Source organism: Globicephala melas, chromosome 14 (genome assembly GCF_963455315.2).
Source record: "Globicephala melas chromosome 14, mGloMel1.2, whole genome shotgun sequence".
Lineage (NCBI taxonomy): Eukaryota > Metazoa > Chordata > Mammalia > Artiodactyla > Delphinidae > Globicephala > Globicephala melas.
This window is the reverse complement of record NC_083327.1, coordinates 17356913-17384887: the sequence shown is the minus strand read 5'-3', so window position 1 is coordinate 17384887 and position 27975 is coordinate 17356913. Positions and strand designations below refer to the sequence as shown.

The window sequence follows — 27975 nt, the reverse complement described above, 5'->3', positions numbered from 1 at the left end:
TTAAATTGAAGTATAGTCATTCATTTATTCATGTCAGTATGGACCCATAGCTCTGTTTCATTCAGTGGGTTACTTTTTTTCTCAAATTATAACCAGATGTGGCCAGGGGGAGTCCCTTCAAGATGATTTCTGTGTTTTTTTGGTTTTTTGTTTGTTTGTTTTGACATTCTTTGATTTCTTCTTTACTTAGTTGCACAGCAAGATATACCAGGCTCAGGCTCATCTCATTCTTTTCCTGTCCCAGCCCTGGATGTAGTTATTTTTCCAAGGAACCGTGTTTTGTTTCATTTTTGTTCATTTTGTTTTTAAGTGGAAAATGACCTTTAGAAACCAAGATCTGGGCACAGAGTGTACTCATTACTATTGGCGTGTCACTTCTCCTAGACCCACTAGTAGACAGAACTAGAGTGTGTGTGTATGACATACGTATTGTGTTTATGTATGCATGTATATGTGTGTGTTTCTAAATATATCATAATATACATACATATATATCTATATATATTACTGTATCCATTTATATGCATTGGAAACCATGACTTCATCCAGGTATTTTAGATTCTAGTCTACCACCATAGGATCCATTCTGGTTTTCTCCCTTTCCCTCTTTGTAGCTGTTCTCCCACGGTGAGAATCCTGGATTCCATTATCCTCATGACATGTATTTACTTGGTCAGCTCCACTCTATGCAATTAATCTTCCTCTGGCATCCTTTGCCACTTCCCTTCCCTCCTCTCAGTGTCGACACTCTCCTCACGTGCTTGGGCTCTGTTACGGACTGAATGTTTCTTTTCCCTCAAAATTCATATGTTAGGGCTTCCCTGGTGGCGCAGTGGTTGAGAGTCCGCCCGCTGATCCAGGGGACGCGGGTTCGTGCCCCGGTCCGGGAAGATCCCACATGCCGCGGAGCGGCTGGGCCCGTGAGCCATGGCCGCTGAGCCTGCGCATCCGGAGCCTGTGCTCCGCAACAGGAGAGGTCACAACAGTGAGAGGCCTGCGTACCACTAAAAAAAAAAAAAAAAAATCATATGTTAAAGTTCTACCCCGTGGTGGTATTAGGAGATGGGGCTTTGGGAGATAATTAAGTTTCAATGAGGTCATGAGTGTGGAGCCACTATGATGGGATTAGTGTCCTTATGGGAAGAGACACCAGGGCTTCCTCTCTCTGCCATGTGAGGATACAGTGAGAAGGCAGCCATCTGCAAGCCAGGAAGGGAGTCCTCCCCAAGAACTGCTAGCATCTTGATCTTGGACTTCCCAGCCTCCAGAACTAGGAGAAATAAATGTCCGTTGTTTAAGCCACCCATTGTGTGGTGTTTTGTTATAGGCAACTGAGCAGACTAAGACAGGCTCTGAAACTCCATGCTGAGCCGACCCCCACCTGCTGCTCACATTTCCTCCTTTCTCCTCTTGGAAACTGACGTCCTTGCTTGGTGGCCCTCCTCACCCTGCTGGGTTTCTCATATCTACCCCAGGCTTCAGTGGTTCTTCCACCCTTTCGAAGATACCTATCTTGCTTTGCCGTATGTAATTGGCTGCATTTTTCAGGAAGAGGAAGAGAGGAAAGGGTGGTATGGCAGAGGTGGGCAGGCAGGGGACTTAGGAACCCAGTGGTTTCCCTTGAGACGCTTCCAAGTGCCAAGTGCACAGTCTAGTTTGAAAATCACTGAAGTGCCAAACTGAACAAATTGTGTATCTTTAGAGCAGTGGTTGGCAAACTACAGCCTAGGGGCCAGATCTAAGCTACGGCCTGTTTTGTTACAGTCTATGAGCTAAGAATGGATTTTATATTTTTCAAAGGGTCATTAGGAAGAAAAAAAAGTAGACTATGCCTCAGAGACCATATATGGTCTATAAAACCTGAAATGTTTACCATCTGACCTCTTATATAAGAAGTTTTCTGACATCTACTTTAGAGGATTATTATTTCTTAAACATCATTTCTGAAGACTAGACTTTTGACTCAAGAGTTTGAGTCTGTCTTCCCTGGAAAAGACTCAGGTTTGTTTTGTATTTTTAATAATTTCTTTTTTAAAATTTAATTTAATTTTTAATTTTGGAGGACTTCCCTGGAAGTCCAGTGGTCAGGACTTCACCTTCCAATGCAAGGGGTGTGGGTTTGATCCCTGGTCATTGGGGAGCTAAGATCCCACATGCCTTGCTGCCAAAAAACCAAAACATAAAACAGAAGCAATATTATAACAAATTCAATAAAGACTTTAAAAGTGGTCCACGTCAAAAAAATTTAAATAAAAAAAATTTTTTTGACCACGTTGCACACTTAGTTCCCTGACCAGGGATCGAACCCATGCCCTCAGCAGTGAAAGCGTGGAGTTCTAACCACTGGACCGCCAGGGAAGTCCCAAGACTCACGTTCTTGATATTCTGTATTGCCAATTAAGTGCAGATCTACACTCTTCTAATAGGAACTAGCCAGAAAGTAGTTTTAAAATTTTCTAAGGCAAAAAGAGGAGGCCTGACCAAGATTCACACCTGAACACACGATATGACCTCTCTACTTGGATGACATGCAAGTGATTGGCCCACCTTCTGCACTTCAGTGACACTGAGTGGATGGCCTGCTCTTGCTGTCAGCACTTAAGAGGGGGATCCAGGTGCTTTGCTCCTCTGGTGCAGTGCTGAGCATATTTCAACTTCATAGGAGTATCATCTCTATATGTCTTCATACCCTTCTGTACTTTTGGTGCCTGGTGGACAGCAACTGTGTTTTACTCTGTTGCCTGCACCAAGTGATTTGTGTTTGTCGTGGACTGGGTTAGTAAGTCCTTTCATGCCTGGTATTCATACATCACTAGATTGTTTTCTTCATTATTTGTTTATTCTTAAAATCGACAAAGTTTTTTCTCCTGTACCTTTTGTTTTACGTAATCCTGGCTTCCTTATCAAAATCCTGTATATCAAATACCAATGCTTTACTCTAATTTACTGTAAGTAAAGTAAAACATTGAAATGCTGGCCTCAGAAGCAAGAATATGTCACTAACTCATCCATTCATTATTCACGTAACATTTACTTAGTGCTTGGCCTAGGAGAGTCGCTGCCCCCCTCCACGTGCTTCCATAGTCCCCTGTATTATGAATAAGTGCAACGTACTTTTAATGCTCCCTTGATCATTCCTGTTTACTAGCCTGTCCCCTGCTTGGGGGTGTGGGGTGCAGAGGAAATATCTTGTTAATCATTGTATTCCCAGTACCTGGCACATGGTAGAACTCAAAAAAAGTGTGTTGAGTGAGTGAATGAAGGTCGAAATCATGCTAGGATCAAGGGACGAAAAGGTGAATAAGCCACCGTCTTACGCTGTCTTGTTGAATTCTCTGGCCAAAAATACTTTGATGGGGCTTCCCTGGCGGCGCAGTGGTTGAGAGCCCGCCCACCGATGCAGGGACACGTGCCCCGGTCCGGGAGGATCCCACATGCCGCGGAGCGGCTGGGCCCGTGAGCCATGGCCGCTGAGCCTGCGCGTCCGGAGCCTGTGCTCCGCAACGGGAGTGGCCACAACTGTGAGAGGCCCGGGTACCGCAAAAAAAAAAAAAAAACTTTGATAAGCAAGTGCGTGGTGCATGACAGACTAGCATTCCATTGTGCTGGTTTGCAGAAGCTGAAGTCAGGGAGACTGGTGGGAGGGAAGAGTCGGGGTGGGGAAGCGAAGTGGCAGGCTGTGCGGCAGATCCTGGAGCAGCCCAGGGGGAGGTCCGGGCTGGAGTAGATGGAGGAAGCACTGAGGTAGAGGAGAGAGCCGGCACTCAGGATCATTGGCAGTGAGAAAGAGTACATGCTTAAAAATGCATCGTTACCATAAAAAAAGAAGAAGCAAGAATGAAAAATATGTCTCTGAACTTTCATGTTAACGGTGACAGCGAAAAGTACTCTCTGACCTCATCTAAACCTAGTGTAGATTAGTTTCCTTTACGACCAGTTCACTGCTGTTTTTCCACGGCAGTGACTAAATTCAGGGCCCTTATTGAAGAGGAACAGAGAGCTCCTTGGCCGTTTTTGTTTCTTTCATAATGTGGCTTTCATCAATGAGAAATAATTTCTTGTGTGTTATTTTTAATTCCCAGCTTTCCAGACGAAGGAGGTCTGCCCATGGATGTTTGCATAACGCCGACCTCGCTCCAGATGAAAAGCCCTGGCGGCTGCACCGAGCTCTGGCTGCCAGCAGGGGTCAGGCTTGTCCCGTCCTCCTGCCGTGGGCTGCGGCACGTGGCCGGGGACGGGCTGCACCTGCGGCTGCAGGCGCGGGCGGAATTCTGCACAAGTGAGTAGTGCTGACGGTCCTGTTTCTGCATTTGTTTTTTCATTATAAATCAAAGGTGATTTTTTTTTTCCTTTGAAAGGCTGAACTTTTCCCAGGTGAAAATCACTGCTCATCAGCTGCATAGAATGAGCTGGGGGTCCAGAAGATGTGTTTTTTTGCCAGCTCTGCCCATTATTAGCTGCATGTAATTGAACATGTTACTTAACCTTTCTGAGGCTTTGTTTCTTTGGGGTTTTTTTTAAGTGTTTTATTTTGTTTTCCTAATAGTCTGCACTTTTTTTTTAGAGCAGTTTGAGGTTCACAGCAAAATTGAGCAGAAGGTACAGAGATTTCCCACATACTCCCTGCTTTGTTTCTTTAATTGTAAAAAACCTGGCTCACAGAGTTGATAGGAAGATGAAATCAGATGGCAATCGTGCAAGACCTGGTTGATATTAAAGCATTACGTAGAAATTCATTCATTCAACAAATATTAGCTCATTGATCTAGGTGCTGGGGTACAGAAGTGGGCAAGCTAGGAAGGTCTCTGCCCTCATGGGGCTTAAGATTCTAATCAGTGGGAACAGGTAATGAACACACAAGTTATTTGGATACAGAGGTAAGTGCTGTGGGCAAAGTAAAGCAGAGTAATGGGATAGGGCGTGACTAGGGGCAGATGAGGGTCAGATGAGGTCTCAGGCCACTCTGAGAAAGCATTGTTTGACCGGAGAACTGAATGATGGAAATGATCGCATCCATTAGGGACATTTAATTAATTAATTTAATTTATTTATTTTTGGCTGCGTTGGGTTTTCATTGCTGAGCGCGGGCTTTCTCTAGTTGCGGCTAGCGGGGGCTATTCTTCGTTGTGGTACGTGGGCTTCTCATTGTCGTGGCTTCTCTTGTTGCGGAGCACGGGCTCTAGGCGCGTGGGTTGAGTAGTTGTGGCACACGGGGTTAGTTGCTCCGTGGCATGTGGGATCTTCCCGGACCAGGGTTCGAACCCGTGTCCCCTGAATTGGCAGGCAGATTATTAACCACCACGCCACCAGGGATGTCCGGGACATTTCTAACTAGAGGGAGCAGTACACACAGATTCTGAAATTGAGTTTGATGCATCATTCGACTTTGATTGTTGCTATGCCTGTGATACTTCCAATATTTTGTTGTTGGCACATTGATTCAGAAAGTCAGTAGAAATGTTTCTCGCAGTAATTTATCGAATGACCTCACTGGTTCATTGCCTCTTTGCCATGTGAATGATATGCTTCAGAGGATTAAAAATGATGTAAAAAGGGGAAACGGAGGCTGTAACAGCTGGATGTGATACTCGTTCTCGGAGAAGGATTATAGTTCTTATAGATGCACTTGATTTCCCTGTTGCCTCATGGATGTGAAGGCTTTCATCTGCATTTCTCCATGCAGCCCCAAGGGCGGTCAACAGGATTGTACTGAAGAGCTGTTCAGGAGTTGTCAGGTGTTCCCTCGCATCTCTATCCTGGCTTTTGAAAGGAAAGAGAAGTAGAGGGAGCTCCGTTCCTTTTTTGTTGGAGAATGATTGTGCTTAAGTGCTGGATTAGTGAATAACTAGTCTGAGTTGATCAGGGTTGGTTTGAGGAAAGAAATGTCCTGGGGCTGAAGTGGCATAGGATAAACCTAAGAATGACTGTTGGAATAACCATGGAAAGAAGAATGGGGCCATCAAGATGGGAGATAGACGCTCTGAGGGTACCACATGATGGGCAGGGGAAGTGTTGTTTCAGGGAAGAAGCCTTGGGAGTCTGGCTCCTGTGATGTCATCACCTGTCTTTAGCGATGCTGAACAGTACCCAGAGCAGGAATCTTGGGTCACATCAGGAAACTGGAGAAAGGCAGGCGTGAAAGCCACAGTGGAGCGTTTTCAGATCTTCTGCTAGTTTTCTGGGACCATGATTTTAGGTCCTATAATGAGGAGGTACGGAGACCTTCCAGAGACAGAATTGGTATGTTGCCTACCCATATCCTATAACAGTTAAATAGCAAAGCTTGAGCCATTTTTAAAAATTTAAATCAGCAAACATTACCGTCTAGTTTTAACTGTTGGAAAAAATAAATTGCTGTGTGTTGGTTTGCATCTGTTGTTGGCATTCATGGGTCTCCAATTTCTTTACATTTTTAACACATATTTTACTCAACAGTCTGAAAAGGAAAAACATTCAAACCCCTGTTCTGCAGTGCATGAAGGGGTATGCAAAATAGATTCCTCAGTATTTAATTGCTTTCGTGCTTTCCGCATAATAGGTGGTGAATAAATATTTGCTGAATGAATAAATATCAAATAGGTGCATACCGATGTAAACTGGAATCAAAATCTGTGGTAGGAAGCGAGTCTTAACATTTATAGCATTCAATCTGTGTTTCAGGGTTTTTACAAAGTTGACTTTTCAACTATAAGAATGCTCTTTTAAGGACTACAGTAGACATATTGTTACACTGTTTTGAATGCATAGGTCAGACGTGACCTTTGACCCAGAACTGGCTGCAGTAAAATCTGATGTAGTACCAGCATTGGATTCATCCCCAGGTGGCAGCGCTTCCCAGGATGCCCCTGGATCAGAAGGTTCTGACTTGAACCTGAGCCTGCATCATGCTGGGTGAGCAGCAGAGGGCAGTGTGTCACTGAAAATTTGTTTATTGGTTCTGAAAAGAACATTTTGGATGTCTTACCCAGGTCTACTTATTATCTGCTCAGAGCTAAAGAATACTGTTTGTTTCACTTTAGTGCTACAGGGCAGTCCTAGAAATTAAACAGAAGAATTTTTAACTCTAAGGCTTAAACTTTTCTCACATCAATTTTTTTTTAATCTTAGAATATAAAGTAACATAAGCCAAATACAAATTGCTTGATTCTAATGGATATAACCTCATTTCTTCAGACTTTTTTTTAATAGACAAATATTTTTGTAGGTTTGGATTTTGTTTTTCGGGCTTTTTTGGAAATGAAAGTTTCCTTCATGAATGAAATAATGGAAACTAAGGAAACATACTGTCTTATACTGCTCTTTCATATACTATGGGACATATATGTTTTCCCACAGCTTTAATCAGAAATTGAGTTTCACTCTTGGAAGATGGAACTCTTCTTAGGAGCCGTTTCATTCCCCGGGACCTGCCCAATAAAGACCAATTTCAAGATTGATTTTGTTTGTACGTACTGGTAGGATGCCAGAGCGGACATCAACCTCGTTTCAATCGAATTAAATTTAAGAAGTCTGTTTACCAGCAGTCACAGTGATGAAAAACTGTCCCTAAGCATAGCAGAGGAAATAGCTCCTTTTCTCTCATCCTTAATGTTGGTATTTGCAGAATGAGAGAAATAACGAGTTATCTATGTGACACAGATCATTTAGGGCAATACCTAACTGAAACATGTAGCAAAATCTGTTTTTGAAAACGCTTCCCAATATTTGCTTCTGCTTGAGTCATCAGATAATACTAACTAAATGGGTACTTCTGGGTAGATCATAAACAGTGCTTATTGGTGGTAATTTATTGCGGCTCTTAAACTCTTAAGTATGGTAATGGATTTGTCCCAAACCGCTAAGATTTGCTGTTTCCTTGATTTCCTCTAGAACTGATCTCAGTGTTTAATCAAAGCTCCCAAGCCCAAGAATGTTGCATGTTTTATTGCCAGTCCTGCGGTGAAATCATCATGAGGAACAGGTAAGGAACACAGTCAACACTGGTTCATCCGGTGCCTGGCAATGGCTTTTCTCTTTTTCTATCAGAATTTTTGAAGGAACTGCCAAGGGAGCAGTCTGTGGCCTTCAAATGAGAGCCACAGACTCAATGTCACTTTGAACCAGACCAGCCCCCAAACGCTCCAGCAATCACGGAGCAGCTAGATTTTCTCCAGCTGACAAAGGGGAAAAATAGGATGCTGGCTTTGAGGGAGGAAGGCTTATCTTGGTGGAATAGCCGGTAGAGATAGGCCCCTCTCCTCTGAAAACAGACACGGCATCTGTCACACGTTTTAGCCATCATTCTGGTGAATAAACTTCTGCCACATTAAGTGAATTTTCTAAATAACAGAAGCTTTTGCAGCACAATTTTGTACTTGAACTATTTCTATTAGTGCCTTTCTAAAATCCATTTCCGGTTTCCCTGCTTATTGAAACAGCATAGAAAGCACAAATCAACCTTCTCTTGATGCTTGGGTTAATGCTGTCACCTGCCTTCGAGGTGTGCTGTGATTACCCCATTGAGAGGGGAAGGGCCCTTTGCTGTATTCTTTGTATCCCCATGTTGTCTCTTTTAATTATTTTTCCATCCTCTCCTCCTGTCAGCCTCTTTGTTTCCTGGGCACAAACCCTGCTCTCTGAATTTTCTAATCACTCATAGGCTGGAAAGACAGAGCAAACCCTTATTATCGTTAACCATATTTTTTTTACTTTATGTGTTTTTGGCTGAGTTGGGTCTCTGTTGCTGCTCGCAGGCTTTCTCTAGTTGCGGCGAGCAAGGGTTGCTCTTCGTTGCAGTGCACGGGCTTTTCATTGCGGTGGCTTCTCTTGTTGTGGAACATGGGCTCTAGGTGCGCACAGCCTTCAGTAGTTGTGGCTCACAGGCTCTAGAACGCAGGCTCAGTAGTTGTGGCACGCCGGCTCAGTAGTTGTGGCATATGGGCTTAGTTGCTCCGTGGTATGTGGGATCTTCCCAGACCAGGGCTTGAACCCGTGTCCTCTGCATCGGCAGGCGGACTCTCAACCACTGCGCCGCCAGGGAAGTCCCTGTTGACAATATTTAAAGGAAGAATTTCGAGCTCTTTGTTGGACGGGTTTCCTTGGAGACGTACATGAGACCCCTCCTCTTCCAGTGTTCCAGGTCTCCATGGAGGGATTCAGCAGATCTCTGCTGGGAGCCTTTCCTGAACCCTGGGCTGGCTTATGTGCTCCTTGGAGGTTTATTCGCCTGTCTTCCCGCTTAAACTGTAGGCTTCGGGTGCGGGATAGTCCTACACATATTACTCCTCACTCGTATTTAGGGTGCAGTGTTGTGTAGTGGCTGGTAGTACAGACCCGGAAGCCAGCCTGTCTGTGTCTGTGTCCACCAGTTACTAGCTGTGACCCTGGGGAAGTTACTTAACCACTCTGTGCCTTCATTTTTTTTTTATTATTACAAAAATATAGATAACAGTAAGAGCTACCCCCATAGGGTTTGGGGGAGGAGCGAATGAGTGTAACTGGTAAGCATTCAGTATGTGATATTTCCTGCTGTAATTCTTACTCTTATCACTATCTTCATCATCACCGCCCCCAGCAGCAGGCTCGCTGCCCAAGGAAGAGTGCATTCTCTATAAATTCTTGCCGGGTTGACTCGAGTAAACGTTAGGGTGCTTAGCACAGGCTCCGGACGTGCAGGCTCAGCGGCCATGGCTCACGGGCCCAGCCGCTCCGCGGCATGTGGGATCTTCCCAGACCGGGGCACGAACCTGTGTCCCCTGCATCGGCGGGCGGACTCTCAACCACTGCGCCTCCAGGGAAGCCCCATCAGCCTCTCTTGCTTGCTCTCTGATTCCTGGCAGCATCCCGGGTAGATGAGATCGTGGAAAGTTATGCTGGTGTAAGTGGGGGGCTTGTGAGCAGGGCACCCTCTGAGTGATTATCTTGGGGAAGCCACGGGGTGACTCTGAATCTGCAGGGGAGGGAGAACGTCCTCACTCAGGTTCCCTAAGGCTGAGGTGGCCACACTGTCAGGGATAGGCCTGCTTGAGCCTGGAAGGTCCAGAGCATCCCAGGTTACCCTGGAGTTTAACCAGGACAGTTTTCCTTCTCTCAGTCTATTTCTGGCTTTAGTTTAACTCTCAGACGCAGTTTCTGAAACATGTGTGCCTCTACAGCAGCGAGAGACCTGGAAGTCACAGAGGAGCGAGTTTACTAGAGTAACGGACTTCCCTGGTGTGCTTGGACTGAAGGATGTGCTCGTTCATCATTGGCTGATACTGCATCTTCTGTTTGGTGTCAGTCCTGTTTACGACCCTGGACTTGAGAGCTCGGAGGGCATAAAGGCTGACACTGGAAGGCTGTACGCACTCTCCCGAATCCCGACCTTCGGGAGGCCGTGGGGTGAGAGGCAGAGCGGGAGAATGGGACCTGGGTTTGAACTCCAGCTTTACCGTCACTGGGGAACTTTGTCCACGTCACCTCAGCTTCTTCTTATGTAGATGTTAAGACGGCCTAGTTTCCTAACTTGTGAAGAGGATAAACGCTCTTACCTTTAAGGCTGTAACATATATAATAGTAAATACTCGACAAGCTCTTTTTAGTTGGTTCCACAGCCTCCTTCCACCCCCTTTTCCATAATTGGCCTTATTGGCAAGCTAGCAGATTATCTAGTACAGTGTTTCAGGCCTTTTTGATTCAGGACTCCTTATTTTTGAGGAGTGCCAGGGAAATGACCCCCTCTCTCCCTTTTTCTTTGCGAGAAGGTCCACAGTGGACGTGACTTAGGCCTTGCTCACTTCACAAGGCTTCCCTGGACGCCTTTGCCTATCATACATGTGCGCCTGGCACCTGGGTCCTCTTGAGCAATGCGGAGAAATCCTTAGTAGGCGACGGAAGGCTTTGCTTCCATTTCACTCTTAGGCAGCAGGCCCCGTGGCTCTCTGTTTGATGGAAAGACATGCTTCCTCCTGTGTCTGCAGAAGGATGTCATGCTGACTGTTTGCATCAAGCCCAGTGGTCTTCTCATTTCTCCCTCAGTTACCTGTGCCACGCAGGTGGTAAGGACATCTGTGCTTGTTGAGTAGAAAGTAAAACCAAAGGTATTTCAAAGGAGGCTTGTATGTGCTGTAATCAACTCATTGTCGGCGTCCTTTTCAGGAAGGCATCTTGGAATATGGTGGTCTGTCTTAGCAGGAGCTCTTGTATTGGGAGCAATGGAGCCGAGTTAAGATCTGCTTACCAGCCAGCCTTTCTGTCTGGGAACAAGTCACTTTGATTCTCAGTTTCCTCATCTGCAAAATTCGGAGGTTCAATTAGATAGACCTGTAAGAGTCCTGCCAGCATGAAAATTCTGTGCTTGGTCAACCTCAAAAAGTTGCACCTTGAGTTCTGTGAATCATGATTATTTGGATAGTGCAAGACTAATGCTTGTTACTTTTTTTTTTTTAAATGAAAAAGATTCTTGTCAAGCAAATTATAGGTGCAGAAGACTGTTTAACCTATTAAGACTCATTAATGGCTTTTAATACTTACTAGCACCGGGGTGCATGAAATCTGCTAATTACAGCAGTCTTTTTTCCTTCATTCAGAATCACACGTTCCTAGCCATTTGTTTGGTTGTTTGAAAATAATGCCTTGTTTCTTTACAATAAAATTCTCCAATTTGCATTCTTACCAGTTCAGCAGAGTTTTTCTGTAAAAATTGTCCAAACATATACAATTTTTGATCATTCTCTTGTTAACAGTCCCTAATATCAGGCAACAATAATAATAAAATTTAGTTCGTTGTGATCAGTCTCAGAAACAGCTAAATGGTCGTTGTGTTTGGAATTTGTTATGTCTTTTAGAAATAAATTCATGTCAGACTTGAATTATATCGGTTGGCCAGACTTTGAAACATCAGCCTGATTTTCAGTCGTTTGAGAGGTCTCCCAAGGTCTCTGGAAAGGCCCTCCCGGTTCCACCTGCACTGGCAGAGCTGGGTGTCAGCCCAGCAACTATGAGAGCATTGAAACTCTAGCAGGTAACAAGCAGAATGGACTTAACGGAAACATAAGAGATGTCAGAATATCCAACTAGTTGGTTGGTCCATTTGACAGACCAGCTATTATCGTAGTCTGAAAACAACTACTCCTGTGCATAGTCACTTTTCTGTGAAAGAGAACAAAGAGGTGAAAAGAGAGGATAGGCACACACTGAATTATTGGTAACATTGTACAAACTTTTGGAATAAATAATAATGCCAGCTTATCTATATTCTAGTGGCTATATTTTGAGCTTTAGATATTTGATCTTTTTCTTAAAATTCTTATTGCCCACTTGGTTCTAATCCAATGTGAAATCTCTGTATTACTGTTGTTAATATCACTGATTAATGGTTGATTTTAAAGTTAAGGCATTTCATTTTCTTGTCTGTGTTTAAGTTTTAAATAAACACCATCAATCAATAACACTTATTAAAGTTGTGCATTTTAAAATGTAGTAAAATGGATACTCTTCAACATTAGTGGTAGATCTTTAAATTGATCATTTTTTTTTTCTGAAGGCAATTTGGCAATACGAACTAAAAGACTAAAAATTGTTTATACTCATTGACCAAGTTTAAAAAAATAAATAAAATAAAATTGTGCATTTTAAGTTTTTTTCCCCCAGAGCTTATGCTTAAGATACGTTAAAAATAACTAAAACATTTTAATTAATTTAAAGCATGTGTTGCTGTTCATCGTAGAATCTTAAGCTGAGAGAATGTTCAAGAAATCATTTCACTCTTTCTCTGAGCTTCAGCAGGTTTTTACGTAAAAACTACCTTGAAAAAAATGTGGTATCTATTTTCTTTTGAAAGTTCTCTTGGGAAGTAGATCATATCAAAGTTTCAGGGTTTTCGATAGATACACTTTCAGGAGAGCTGTGATTAAAATACATCTTTTGTTCTTAAAGGTTTTATGTTTTTTCAAAACATCAGAAAATTTCTTTCGGCTGTAAAAACACTTTTATCTTTGCAATGACTTGTGAATTAGGCTCTTTCTTGCTCGATGTCTTACGTAGATAGCTATGGGGTAGAGTATAGCTTTTATTCACAGGGATACAGGGTCAAGTTAAGTCTGCAGTATCACGTTGTGTGCGAATGTACATCAACGCTCCCAGATCTCTCTAAGTCTCAGCGCAGTTTCATTTCTGATCACGTATGAGGGTTTGACGTTGCTGCCTTGGACGCTGTATTGAGCATCTGTTTATTGGCACTACGTGCAGAATGTCAAGGGACAGAGAATCTTAGTGATGGAGAAGATCTAGGAGCCTGTTTAGGCCCAACTCTTACTCTAAACAGGCACCTTTGTTTGTCTTCCTCCTAATCTTTGTAAAAATTCAAATCCGACCTATCACTCCCGCACCTTAAATTCTGTGATGCTCCCCAACTATCTGTAGAACCAGGTTCCCGCCCCTTAGGTTGACGTGTCACACCCCACGTCGTCTGTACCATCCCACCTTCCCTGTCCCCTTTACTGACGTTCTGTGTTACCAGGAGAGGGAATATATTCCAAGGGAGAGAGTTAGTTTGGAGTCTGGAAGACCTGGGCTATGATCCTGCCTTTTTTCATCAGCTCTGACTCTGTGAACTTGTAGAGATTATTTAACATTTCTGAGCCTCCCTTTCCTTCTCTGTGACAGGGGAATGGAAATTCTCATCTCACAAAGTTGTAGTAAGCATTACATGGAATAAAGTGTGGGTGGTGCCCACCTGAGGTTTTCTTAAGTTCAACTAAACGTGCAGACTCACAACACTACCACCGGCCACGTTTGTCGCCTTCGGGGCAGTGGCAGGAGTTCCCCTCAGCAGAGGACCTGCAGCAGTTCAAGCAAATGACAGGTCACATACCCCTCTGGGGACTCTTGTCTCCCCATGTGACACGGTTCCAGGTACAAAGTGCAAGATTCATATCTGGCAGGTGCAGGAGCTACCCTGAGAAGAAGCCTCATGCCCTAAACAGCCAGTAGCTCTCGTGATAATCCTTTGGCATGGTTTCTAGTGTTCCCCACGAAGACCTACATTCAGGGAAGTTTAAAGCACAGCATCCTCATCTAATATTTACAGCTCATTCGAACGTCTTCCTAGTCCAGATGCAATAGACCAATCAAGGATCATTTTTACCATAGTCAGTGTTGCCTAGCAATGTAATCAATGCCTACCATCTACCTGGCTTCCAGGGTCACAGGTCTAGGTGGTTAAACCGAAGGTCGGATTCTCAAGCAAAGGAAAATATTTGTTAACCCTTTCATCCGAGTATGCTGCAGACCCAACCAGGGGCCTCACATGTTATAGTTATCAACGCTCGTTTATTTAAGAGCTTACACTAGGAGTCAGGCACTGTGCCTGACACTGGGACTCCAGTGGCAAGTTAAACATATATGGTGCCTGTCTTCATATTGTTTCCTGCACCTGTGATGCCCTTAGTTCCTTTCAATGCCTGGAGAACTCCTGTTCATCCTTCAAAGGTCTGCTCAGATGTTACCTCTTCTCTGAAGTCCAGCGGCACTCTACTTCCCTAGCACTTTGTACATGTTGCCCTGAATTCATGGATTGGTTTTGCGAGTCCACGAATCCCCTAAAGTAATATGCAGATTTTGTGTGCAGGTGGGAATGTATGTTTGAAGAAAGGGGCTAACACTTTCATCGGATTTTCAAAGGGGTCTGAGCCATCGCCTCCTTTTCCCCCCTCAACTCCCAAGCATTTAGAACTGCTGCTCTGTTGTGAGCATTTGTTATATTCTGGTTTTGGTATTTGTTCATAGATGTATGTTTCCCACTAGAATGTGAATACCTTGACAAAGGGACTGTATGTACTAACATTTTGTGTCAGCAGAACGCCTGACTCCTAGTAGTAGACTTTTAGAAAGTATATGTTGAAAGAATCGATTCTTAATCTCTCAATAGACTCAGCAATTTGAATGATGCTAGTGGTACAGCATTTCCTAATTTAAAAGGGAATGTTCTTGCTTCTAGTAAACTGAAATCAGCCTTTCTTGTTCGTACTTCTGTCCTCTGGAGTTAAAATTAAATGTCTACCCTCTTCCATGTTGTAATTGCCCTTTTATGAGACTCAGAGTTGATTGGGGAAATCAAAGAAAAAGGGTTCATGGGAGGGAATCATTTAAAAATGATACATTTGCATCTTAAATATTTTCATTTAAAACATGGCAAATGTACATTAACGTACTAGTATTTTAGGATGGAACTAATATCTTTTTGTTGAATATGAGTCTGCTGCTGTGGACTTAGCTTTCTTCACTTATGCCATCCTAAATTCATTATCCAGAGTTTCCAGTTTAGGTTTCTTTAAAGTGGCATGGGAAGTTAGACACTGAAGCAGTCTGATTGCAGAATTCTTCTAGATTTTTATTCTTTTTCCCTCGCCTCAGTTTTTTTTATAGTTGTATCTCCCACATTCCACCAGTGATTTTGTTTTTTAATAACTGACTTTCCTCTGCTCTGAAATGTTTAGTTTTCAGAGGAATAGCAACTCATATATCCTTGGTTTACATGTTTGATTAAATTTTGTAACTAAAATAACATGTAACAAACTAACGTGTTTGATTAAATTATGTAACTAAAAAAAACATGCATAAGTGGCATACACAGGTCTGTGATCAAATACAGTTGATCCTCAGCAGGCAAATGGTCCAGTCGACTGGAGCAGAAGTGAGCAAGTACTCAGGGTGCTTTAAGCTTTCATGAGATTCAAAGGCATTAGGAAGACCAGAAGCATGTTTGTATTCTGGTTGTTTTTTTTTGGGGGGGGATAAATTATTTTGAAATATCCTCATCATCCTGCCCACATTTCTTCTCCCCTTAGACCAATTTAGATTAAAATAGAGGTAAATTTAGATTAAATCTTCCCAATTTAGATTAAAATAGAGGTAAACCATGGAAACGTCTCAGGTGTCTATATTTCTACAGGAAAAAGATGAAACCATTAAAACAAAAGCTGGGAGCAAATATAAGGGGCTACTTAATTGTAAGGATGTTCTAAGCATAAATAATAATGACAGAGTGGAGCTTAATTTCTCTTCCCTTGAGTGTGGCCTGGATTTAATGACTCAATTCCAAACAATAGAGTGTGCAAAGGCAGAAATAGGAGCTCTGCTAGTGGAGGAACCTTGCAGATGCCACCTTAACCGAGTGATCAAGGTTGACATCCCCAGGAATAAGTCATATTGATACAGTGTCCTCTCTGGGTTTGGTGTGATGAGAAGTCACCTCAGTGGTAGACATCCCCCAAACCCATAGTCTCAGTCTAATCTTGAGAAAATACCAGACAAACTCAAGTGAGGGATATTCTGTAAAATACCTGGCCAGTGCTTTTCAAAAACCTCAAGGTCCTGAAAAACAAGGAAAGACTGCCACAGAGCAGAGGAGATGAGGGAAACATGATGACTAAATGCAGTGTGTTGTGAATTGGATCCTGGAACAGAAAAAGAGGACTTTAGTGGAAAGTAGTTTTGACAAATCCTCACTGGTTATGTAAGATGTTAACATTAGGGAAAGCTGGGTGAAGTATATATGAGAACTATCTGTACCACCTTTGTAACTTTTCTGTAAACGTAAAATTACACCAAAATAGAAAGTTTATAGAAAATAGTAATGAGAGAAATCACAGAAGAAAGGGTTGGATGATTTGAAATTTAAGACACGTTAATCAAATTAGAGGCAATAACACTGGAAAAATATTTGTCACAGATTTTAGACAAAGGACTGATATTCTTAATATAGAATATACTTGTACAATTTAATAAGAACATACTAACATCTCACTGGAAAATGGCCATTGATCATAATTCACAGAAGAAACACAGTGGCAAATAAATATGACAGCCAGTTCAATCTCACCAGTAATTAAGGAATTGCCAGTTACAGCAGTATTGAGAACATTTTCACCAATTACATGGAAAAATGATAGTATTCAATTCTGAAAAAAGTAAGTGGAAGAATTATAGATTGGTACAGCCTTTCTGGAAAGCAGTTTGTCAATATAGGAATTGAGTTTTAAAAAGATGCACATTGGGACTTCCCTCGTGGCGCAGTGGTTAAGAATCTGCCTGCCAATGCAGGGGACACGGGTTCGAGCCCTGGTCCGGGAGGATCCCACATGCCGTGGAGCAACTAAGCCCATGCGCCACAACTACTGAGCCCGCATGCCACAGCTACTGAAGCCCGCACTCCTAGAGCCCGTCCTCTGCAACAAGAGAAGCCACCGCGGTGAGAAGCCCGTGCACCACAATGAAGAGTAGCCCCTGCTCACCGCAACTAGAGAAAGCCCGCGCGTAGCAACAAAGAACCAGTGAAGAACCAACACAGCCAAAAATAAATAAATTAATTTTTAAAAATGCGCATCATTTGTGCTTGTAATATCACACTTACAAGATTTCTTTCCCAAGGAAATAATCAGATCTGTATACAAATTTTCTAGGACTGTTCATCACAGGGTTGTTGATAATGAAATACTCAAAACCCAAATATCTAACAGTGAGGGAATGACCTAAAAAGTTTTGGCATACCTATGGAATAGAATGGAGTTATTAAGTATCATGACATAGATAAATAAAACAATGAAAGCAAGATACAGTTTGTGTATTTCCTCTGATCCCAGACTGTGTGCCTGTGTACAGCTGTCTCTCTTGAAAGGCTGGCAAAAAAATACAGTCATGTAAAAAAATAGCTACCTGACCTTGGGTGGTAAAGAAAGGATTTTTAAAAAAAATTTTACTGGAGTATAGTTGATTTACAGTGTTGTGTTAGTTTCAGGTGTACAGCAAGGTGAATCAGTTATACATATACATATATCCACTCTTTTTTTAGAATCTTTTCCCATATAGGCCATTACAGAGTATTGAGTGGAGTTCCCTGTGCTATACAGTAGGTCCTTGTTAGTTATCTGTTTTATATGTAGTAGTGTGTGTATGTCAGTCCCAGTCTCCCAATTTATCCCTCCCCCCCCTTATGATAACCATAAGTTTGTTTTCTACATCTACTTCTGTTTTGTAAATAAGTTCATTTGTGCCCTTTTTAAAATTTATTTATTTATTTATTTATTTATTTTTGCGGTACGCAGGCCTCTCACTGCTGTGGCCTTTCCCGTTGCGGAGCACAGGCTCCAGACGCGCAGGCTCAGCGGCCATGGCTCATGGGCCCAGCCGCTCCGCGGCGTGTGGGATCTTCCCAGACCGGGGCACGAACCCGTGTCCCCTGCATCGGCAGGCAGACTCTCAACCACTGTGCCACCAGGGAAGCCCTGTGACCTTTTTTTTAGATTCCACATATAAGCGATATCATATGATATTTGTCTTAGGAATAAGTGAAGTAAGTCTGACTTACTTCTCTCTAGGTGTATCCAAGGATGGTTTTTATTTGCTCTATACCTCCCTGCGTTTTCAAAATTGTCTATGGTGAGTATATGTTACTGGTGCCATCAGGGGAAAAAATAACACTGCAAGTAATGTGGTTAATGAGTTTCTCTCATCCTTTGTGCTGATTTAATTAAGAGCATGTCACAGTTCCATTTTGTCCTGTAAAACATTGTTTTCCTCTCTCCACTAGGAAGCTCCTCAGGGTGCTCCCCCTGCCACACGAAAACTGGGGTGCTCTGGTTGATGAGTGGTGCTGTCACCCCAACCCCTTTGCTAATAAGCCACTTCATCCACAAGAGAATGACTGTTTCACTGGAGACTGTTTCTTCTTGGTGAATTTAAGATGTGATTTACAGCAGCCGAGACCTGAAGTAGCCCCAGTGGAGACGCGCTGTCTTTCTTCCGAGAACCATTTAAAAATGGTAATATATCTTTCAAATTAAATGCTCATTTAGAGGTCGGTTTAGAAACTGCTTTCTCCCATCTTTCCTTCATTCAGGGCATGTGACAGACAGTTCTAAAGACCAAAATCCATGATTTTCAGTTGCCTTAATCATCCAGCTCTGCTCTTTTGTTATGGAAAAAGCATGTGGGGCCTTAAACCAAAACAGCTGCGGGGGTGGAGGGGCGAGGTGGCGGGAGGAAGAAGGGGAAGAGGACTTCTTCCCGCGTAGACTTGGGAGTGTTACCGTTTTACAAACCAAAATGCCCTCCTTCCTTGCTTTTAGGACAATATTCCATAATCCATGTACATTTTATCCCCACAGTCTGATTTACGTTAAATGGGTTCTTTGCCTTCAGGATACGTACTGTCCTGATAGGTCCAGGTATTTTCCTGTATCTGCCCATAGTCTAGACTTCTGCTGGTGTCATACAGTCAGATGCCATCAAGGCAAAAGGGGGACTGGAGGAGCCCAAGCGCGGAAATAAAGCTCTGGCTGCAGGTTCCAAGTTGATGCTTAACGAGCGAGGTCAGGCAGCTCCTGAGCTCAAAGTTGCTGGAGGGGGAAGGCCCTTTCCTCTCACTGCGGAGAACAGGTGGTTTACCTTATTTTAAAAGAAAGTCAGTGCCATTGACTTGGCCCTTGTGAGAAATCATTCCCTGGATGGCAAGTCAATACTGATGTGATTTAAAAAGTTAAGAAAATCATTGCCAGAGAACCTTCATTTTAACATCTGATTATTGGTAGGAACAAAAGCATTGTGTGTTAAATTTCATTTAGAACTCATTTAATTTTTGTAATGAGAACTGAGCCACTCTAGGAAACACGCAGCAGTCCGCAGCCCTTAGGTTGTCAGCTAGTTTATGGAACTATTTTCTAATTTGCGGGAGATTAAGGAGGTTTGTCAAATATCGAGGTTAAGCTGTTATCTGTTTAAATTATGTAAGTATCTCATCTTTCACCGTAAACACAAATCCCTTTACCTTTAGGTTTATTTAAAATTATAGTACTTTACTGTCTCTAGCTGTCCTCCTCTCCCCCAACTCTTTCTCTGTATGTATCTTTACCTTTAGTAAAATCATAACCATTCATATTTCCTTTGATCTCCACTGCTTTTCAGTGTGTATATGTGTGTGTGTATTAGATAATATATATTAGATAAAATGTATGTATATGTTCTAATGTGTATATATAAATATGTATAAGAATCCCCCCCAAATTCTAGTGCTATAGCCTTCTATATTTTTAAAAGATAAATGGTAAGCACATAATATAAATCTATGGTATAAGTATATTTAATATGGTTAAAGTAAAATTTTATATATATATATATATATATTTTTTTTTTTTTTGCGGTACGCGGACCTCTCACCGTTGTGGCCTCTCCCGTTGCAGAGCACAGGCTCCGGACGCGCAGGCTCAGCGGCCATGGCTCACGGGCCTAGCCGCTCCGCGGCATGTGGGATCTTCCCGGACCGGGGCACGAACCCGCGTCCCCTGCATCGGCAGGTGGACTCTTAACCACTGTGCCACCAGGAAGCCCTAAAATTATATTTTAATCTAAATTTCTATACTAGTACTTTATGTTTTATGTATTTTGACTTTCATTTTTATGATTAAGCTATAAATTTTTAAAATGTTTGGAAGATACGAGAAGACGAGTGGGAAAGATTAAATAAGAAAAACCATGAGTTTCCTTCTTTCAGATGAACTCTGCATTCTGTATGGAAGTAGATTCCTCACGTTTATGTCTTTATCAATTATATGATGCCATTTATAATAATTCCTCTTAATTGTGCGTGGCCATCCCACGTGTTAAAGGAAGACCCTTCCTATTGAGACATTACAGTTTTTTAAGTATCAAGGAGACTGTGGGAAATTACCATCATGACAAGCTGCTGTTAACAAGATTGTTTTCAAGGTAGCCTAGATGAAAGTTTCACTTTAATTGCATATTACTGCAGTTGAAAGAATATACCTGTGACCAAAATAGTAACGTAAATTTGGAGGGACTCCTTAAACAGTACTCTCAAGGGTCTTGTGGGAACAAGGCTTCTCTGTGCTATTGAAAACCTGTTTCTCATATCACGCAGTCTAGCCATCTAGCAGGGTTTTGAAATGTCACATGGTGACACAGCATCCTAATGGTATCTCTTGGGAAACATTTTTTTGGCGAGACAATATCAAGGGTCCTTAGAAATGGAAGCAACACAAAGGAAAATAAAAACGAGGACAGGAGGCTGATTCACCTCTCTGAGCAGCGGTGCCGTGTCGCAGATATATTGATTTAATTAGTCCACAACAATGTCTGTCTTTCATGTTTGCTCTGTAGAGTCCCTACACTGCTAGGCTGCTGCTTTGCGCAATTCGCTTTATTATTTCCTTTAAGCATAGGTCAAGAAAAATGCACTGCAAAGCAGAGTTTCTCTTTACCAGAATTAAAAGCATTGTAATATGTTAATTTAAAGGGTCAAGACTGTTTAGCTTATCAGACATTAATGGTGCATTCTGTGTGTATTCTGAGTGTTTGGTAGGAGTAATTTCTGCCTCTGCTTGTGAGAGATTATAAAAATCTATTTTAATTGTGGAAAAGGATTTTAAGAGATAACTCACCTCACCATGAGAAATGTATATTTAATTCTGCTTAAGGAGTATTTGACAATTAATTACTCCAAAGCATATCTCTTGAACTAAAATATTCATAAATGACAGAAGAACAGCATAAACAAAGTCCAACACTTATTCCTTTCCCTGAATAACCCCGTATGTGTACAGTGTGTTATTTGTGCCTCTGTGAACGTGACAATATATATCTTTGCTTTTCAAAAGACATCTATTGAATATTTGTTATTTCACAATATTTTTCATTTCACCATAATAAAAATTTTGCATCTTACAACAGGTTGATAAAGGTGGCACCTCAGTCTTTTATAAGATTCATATTATTATTCTAGACGAAAGTACAGCCACACTGATGACTTCAACCTATATTTTAAAGAACAAATGAAATTAAACATTGGTGTTTTAGCTGGCGAGTATGACTAGCAGTTTTACCTTTTTTTTCGTTATTTGTTTGTCTTGTTAAATCCATGAGGGTCTCTCTTTTTTTTTTTCTTAGAATAACGTGTTGAACTTTGTAAACATTCCCAAACGTAAAAAATCGAAGTATGAACTTCCGTATAACAGTCACCTTGATTCATAAAGTATGCTTCATCTGCCCATTTTATTTTTAGTTTTTCATTGAAGTGCTTTAAAGCTAATCCCAGACATTATATCATTTCACCCATATGGATTGTTCTTTTTCACATGAACACAGTGTCATTTTCACACCAGACAAAATGAACACTTGATGGTGCAATACCAGGCCATATACACATTTTACAAATTTTATTAGAAGTATCTTCTGATGTCATTAAAATTTGTTTGAATCAAAATTCACACATTTGGTTGTTTGAGGTAATTTATTGTTTTATTGATCAGATTTTAAAATCCCAATTACCCATGTGTTGAAAAGGTAGAATTTTATTTTAAAAACCAACCAACAAAACCCACTTTTTCTGCTTCATTGAAAGACAACGCAAAATGTGCTATAAGAGCAATGATAAATGAAATACATAACAGCACCTGACAAAAAATTTTTTGCTTCGAATAAAAAAATCCCTTCTTCTAAAGCATTACTACTCCAATAACCTGTATTAGTTTTTAGTAAAGCCCTTAGTATTTGGTAAGATTTAATGAGGATGGTCTGATTTAACTTGTACGAAATAGGATCCTTTAAAAAGTGTCTTTAGTACCAATTTGGAGCCATACAGATAGCTTTTATTGTAAGAAAGCATGGAACTGCCAAAATGTGAAACTTTGCAGTTGAGCATGCTTGGTTTCTAAGCTGTCGTCTTCCTGTAACCTTGCCTGGGCCTAAACAAATTGGCACCTGCCTTGGTTTCTATGTCTGTGGCTTTTGACTTTTTTATTTTTTTGACCTCTAACTAAAGTAAGAACTGTATAATAATTTTTTTTACATTAAGATCTGATAATGCACACACAGAGACACAGATGCACCTCAAGTAGATGTTTCTTAAAGAACTACTTACCCTATGTTTGAAGCACGGTGATATTTTCTGTTCCATTCTATTTCGTATTTCTTTAAAAATTCAGGGTGTCACCCACTGAATTGATTCTATGAATTAGTTTGGAAAACACTTGGCATAGTGCTTAGGAAGCATAAGCTGTAGCATCTATTTAAATATCAGCTCTATTAGTTACTGGATTTAAATATCAGCTCTATTAGTTACTCGCAGCACATCCAGACAAAAAAATCTATACCTTTGTGGGAAGGTATGGGTTTTCTGCCCATTTCTTGAATGACATGTGCCAAAAGTGTATTTTATTTATGTAACATCTGCCCAGCGGTTACCCATGTGCCAGGGACAGTGTTTTACAGCACTCCGTTTTAGATCCTAATAAACAGCTCTATGAGTTAACACTACTGTCGCTTTCATCTTACAGATGAAGAAACCAAAGCAGGTTAATTAACTTGCCCATGGTCACACGTCTAGTAAGTAACAGAGCTGGGATTTGAACTTAGGAAGTCTGGCCCCAGACTCCAGGCTCTTAACTACCATTATATTAATTATAATATCATCTCTTATAACAAATTATAAGTCAGTAAGATTTTTTTTTATTAAGGTGTAATTGACATTTTACTACTTTTAGGTATATAACATAGCGATTCAGTATTTGTATGTACTTCAAAAGGATCATGACAATAAGTTTAGTTAATATCCATCACTGTACTTTGTTACAGAACTTTTTTTTCTTGTGATGAGAACTTGTAAGATTTACTGAGGCAACTCTCAAGTATGCAATACAGTATGGTTAACTATAGTTGCCATACTGTACGTTACATCCCCATGATTTGTTTTATAATTAGTTTGTACCCTTCGACCACCTTCACTCATTTTTGCCCACCCCTGCCAACCTCTGTTCTGTATGTCTAAAAGATTAGTCTTTTGTTTTCTTAATAATTAGGTGACTGCTAGCTGTTTTAATCTGTATCCCCAATGATAAAGTTGGATTTTCAAAGTTTAACAGTGTTTCAGGAATTTGTTCCAGAATACTATCTTTCCAGGTACAATGCATATCTTAAATGGAAAAATAGAATTATATGAATGGGTTAGGTATTTTTAACTTCCAGTGGTGATTATGAATTATAGATTACTTTTACATAAGTTGCACTGGACTAGGAGTCAAAATAATATAGGTTCGGGCTTCCCTGGTGGCGCAGTGGTTGAGAGTCCGCCTGCCGATGCGGGGGACACGGGTTCGTGCCCCGGTCCGGGAAGATCGCACATGCCGCGGAGCGGCTGGGCCCGTGAGCCATGGCGGCTGAGCCTGCGCGTCCGGAGCCTGTGCTCAGCAACGGGAGGGGCCGAAGCAGTGAGAGGCCCGCGAACCAAAGAAAAAGAAAAAAAAAAAAATAATATAGGTTCAAGTTCTAATTCTTCTGTTTTCTAGACACATGAGTTGGGGCAAGTCACCTACCCTCTCTACCTTTGTTGCCCAGCACCTGCCTATTCTAAATGATGTTTGGAGGTGCTTTTTAGAAATGTAAGATGCTTCTTGTTCAAATTACTTGGCAACGTGTAGATTATCAGGAGCTGACTAGTTTGGAAAAATCATTCTGTTCATTTTGTGTTTAGACTTGGAAAAAGTGATCTCTGTGCACGTGAATTATGCATACAAGCTAAATGTATTCCCAGTATTTAGTAGATGGGAAAATAAAATGTAAAGTTCAATGTATACTCTAGAGACCGTGTTAAAATTATATATTCCTTTTAAGAAAAGCTGAATGACATTTAAATGACATTTTTCTGTTCTACAGAAACCAAAGGCAAATACCAAAGTAATTTGTAAGCGTTGCAAGGTAATGTTGGGAGAGACTGTGTCATCAGGTAAGAATTTCATAATAAAAAAGCCAAAATGATTGCCTTCTTGTTAAAAAAAAAAAACAGTAGAAGGAGATTTTTATAGGAAATATATAGGAAAGATAGATGACTAATACATGTTGTAGAATTGATGCTTTTAAAAATAGAAATCAACTAATATATCATCCAGTATGCCAGGAAGTTTGTGTATTTTGACCTTTGTAAGTACATAGTACTGAGTTTTAAGCATTAAGAAGTCGGGTCATTTTCAGTATTTCATATCTTCTTTGTAGATATAAAGCAATAGTATAAAGCTTGTACTTGGGTCTATCTTAAAGAAGATTGGAGCTTTTCTCTTAATACAGCTTCTCATTCAGAAGAATTGGTTGCCAGAGATGATGGAGGAGATGCTGGCTGTTGTGTGCCTCAGGGCTGTGTTTTGAGGCTTGGAGGTTGGGGGTGCAGAGAACCTGTTGATACATTTTGAGTTTTATACTCTCTTCCTTGTTCTTTTTTCCAATAGTGTTAATTACATTTTACATAGAGCCTATGTTATATGACTTTCCAATATAATAATGAAATCCTGATAATTAAAATGCATCACTCTTTAAAGATATGGTTTGAAAATGTCTAGAGAGCTACAGCATGCTGTGTTAGCTTTGTGGGTGAAGAATAATTGTTTTTAATAGAATTAATTAGAAGATGTGAGTTTAGTGAAACTATTGTACTCAAGGGAAGGCAGATGGTGGCATTTTTTTGGTTTGTTTTTTAAGATCATCAGAGTCTCATAACTTGCTCTGAGAGAACAGAAAAGGAAGAATGAGTAGTAGTAAAGGATGCCGCCCTCAATGTCATTTTTGGAGAATGAAAACAAGTCCCTTAAGCAATGACTTAGAAAATCTTAAGGCTTCCGGTTTAAATAAGGGTGGATTGATTTTTTTCATGCTTTTCTCTCCTCTCTGAAGCCCAGTTAAAATGTCAGTTAAGGAATAAAAAAAAAGGACATCCACAGAGACAAAGAGAAATGGGGAGGAGGCAACAGTGATGTGAACTAGAGGTGTAAGCAAACTTCTTTTGGAAGCTGTAGAGCTGAGACGGGTAGGAACACACTTGGCAGTGTGGAGGAAGCTGCAACCTTGGTGTCTGCAGAAGACCATTTAGATAAGGAGTGAGCCAGTTCTCACTGTAGATCCCCAGAACTGGCCAGAGTTTAGAGGTAGCAGGTAAGAGGGACAAGGGACTGAAAGCAGGATGATTAATGCAAAGTTTGTATGTGGAGCCATAAGATTCCTAAGACTCTTTCTCCACTTGCAACTTGCTTATGCTCTCAAGGTAGGAGATTGGAGCAGCCTTTCTTGGAATAAGGGAATGGAAGTGTACTAACCAGAGAAAAGATCTGCAGACACTGATTCTCAGGGGTCATGTAACAACAAAAAGATGAGCTTATATTCAGCCATCCTGCTCTCAACAAGCCTTATATCTACACACAAGAGCTCCCTCTCAGCATTTTACTACCTTACACTTAAATCTGAATAGATTGCTGAGAATCAGTAAATAGTAAAAAGAGTCCAAAGCAAATAAATAATCAAGTAAACAGAGTAGACGCATTGAGGAGAAACAAATTATGTATAAAACAGAGGAAAATCTTTTAAAAAACCATAATAAATGTCCTTGGAGAAATGAAATAATATTATCTCTATAATTCGGAGAATGTCGAATTAAAGATGTAATAGCTTGAAAAAACTAGCCAAAGGACTGGAAAATGAAATTAAGGAACTATTTCAGAAATCAGGACCAAAAGACAGAGGTTGAAAATTGGAAAGGAAATTTCAAAAAAAAGATCATGTAAGTTTCCTGAGGATAGGAATATTGTCTAACTCATTTATCATGATAACCACAGCACTTAGACCAATATCTGGCACATAGTGGGTACCCAGTAAATATTTGTTGAATGAGTGAATGAATTGAGCCTTTTAGGGCATCCAACATCTAGCTAGGAGAAATTCTAGAAAGAGAGAATAGAGACAACAGGGTGGGGGAAATTATCAAAGAACAGAAATACCAAAAACACATTAGAAAGGTATTTCCCAGAGCTAGGGCTTAAGTTTCTCAACTGAAAGAGCCCACTAAGTGTCTCATATAATTAATGGAGGGGTGACAGGGAAGCTACTTAAAGCCACGTAATTGAGTGATTTCCAAACGCCAAGGGTGAAGTTTCTAGAGAGAAAAAAGCAGGTAATGTACAAAGGATTAGGAATTACAATGGTGCTGAACTTCTTAATAGCTAGAAGACAATGAAGAATGCCCTCATAATTTAGAAGCAAAAAGATGTTCAACCCAGAATAATTCAATAGACAGTCCAACTGCCAGTCAGGTATGAAGATTATAAATACATATTTGGAAATACAGGGTCTCAAAACATGGACCTCAAAGTTACATTTTCCTTAGGAATCTACCATAGGGTATGCATCACCAAAACTAGGAATCTAACCTCAAAAGAGAAAGTGTGGGATTTGGGGAAACAGACTGTCCAACACAGGAGAATGAGGTAAGGAAGTCCCAGGGTGAGGGATGTACAGCAGGCATTACAGCCTGGATTGAAGCAAGGGGAGAGAAACTGTAATAAAGACCTTTTCAGTTATACACTGAAACTGGTAAATTTGTTGAGTTGTTTGACTACATGTAACAAATAATCTTGAGACAAGCCATTTCATCATATGGGAAGAATTAACTAAAGGTGTTTGGAAAAACTAAACACACGAAAAAAGAAAGCAGTTACGTGCTACAGGAAAACAGAAGATTGAACAAAAAAGGAAGCACTTCCATGGTATCATTATGGTCACAATAATGTGAACACTGATTATCAATTTAACCAAAAATCTTTATGATGTAATATATAAGTATATTAGGAGGTCATTGTATGTGAATATGTGTGTGGGGTGATGTAAGAGAGCTATATCCACATCTACTCTAAAAGTAAATTAGTAGGACTCTAATCCCAAAAATGGTGGCATAAAGAGAATGGATAGTTCTACTCTGTAGGAAACAAGTACTGAACTGTACAAGTTCAGAAGAACAGCTACTAGAAAATAACCAAAATGAAGCAATGATTTGAGAGGTGTAGTTATCAAAAACTGCTACTGCCTTGGGTTAGAATGGCAAATTTGTGACCTTTTATTGCTTGGGATCATTGACATACTTCACACGCCCCCCCAGACTTGGGCAGGAAAAAAAAACACAGCTTTATTATC

General features: G+C 41.0%; 1 protein-coding gene across 1 annotated transcript in view; it reads left to right on the top strand.

The window, feature by feature from the left end:
• Positions 1-27975, top strand: part of UBE3D (ubiquitin protein ligase E3D) — a 162391-nt gene that overhangs the window by 5418 nt on the left and 128998 nt on the right. Inside the window, exons 2-5 of the mRNA XM_030859388.2 lie at positions 4083-4279; positions 7870-7960; positions 18548-18779; positions 24682-24751. Of these exons, the coding sequence (XP_030715248.2) occupies positions 4083-4279; positions 7870-7960; positions 18548-18779; positions 24682-24751 (590 nt within the window). The remainder of the gene's footprint in view (positions 1-4082; positions 4280-7869; positions 7961-18547; positions 18780-24681; positions 24752-27975) is intronic.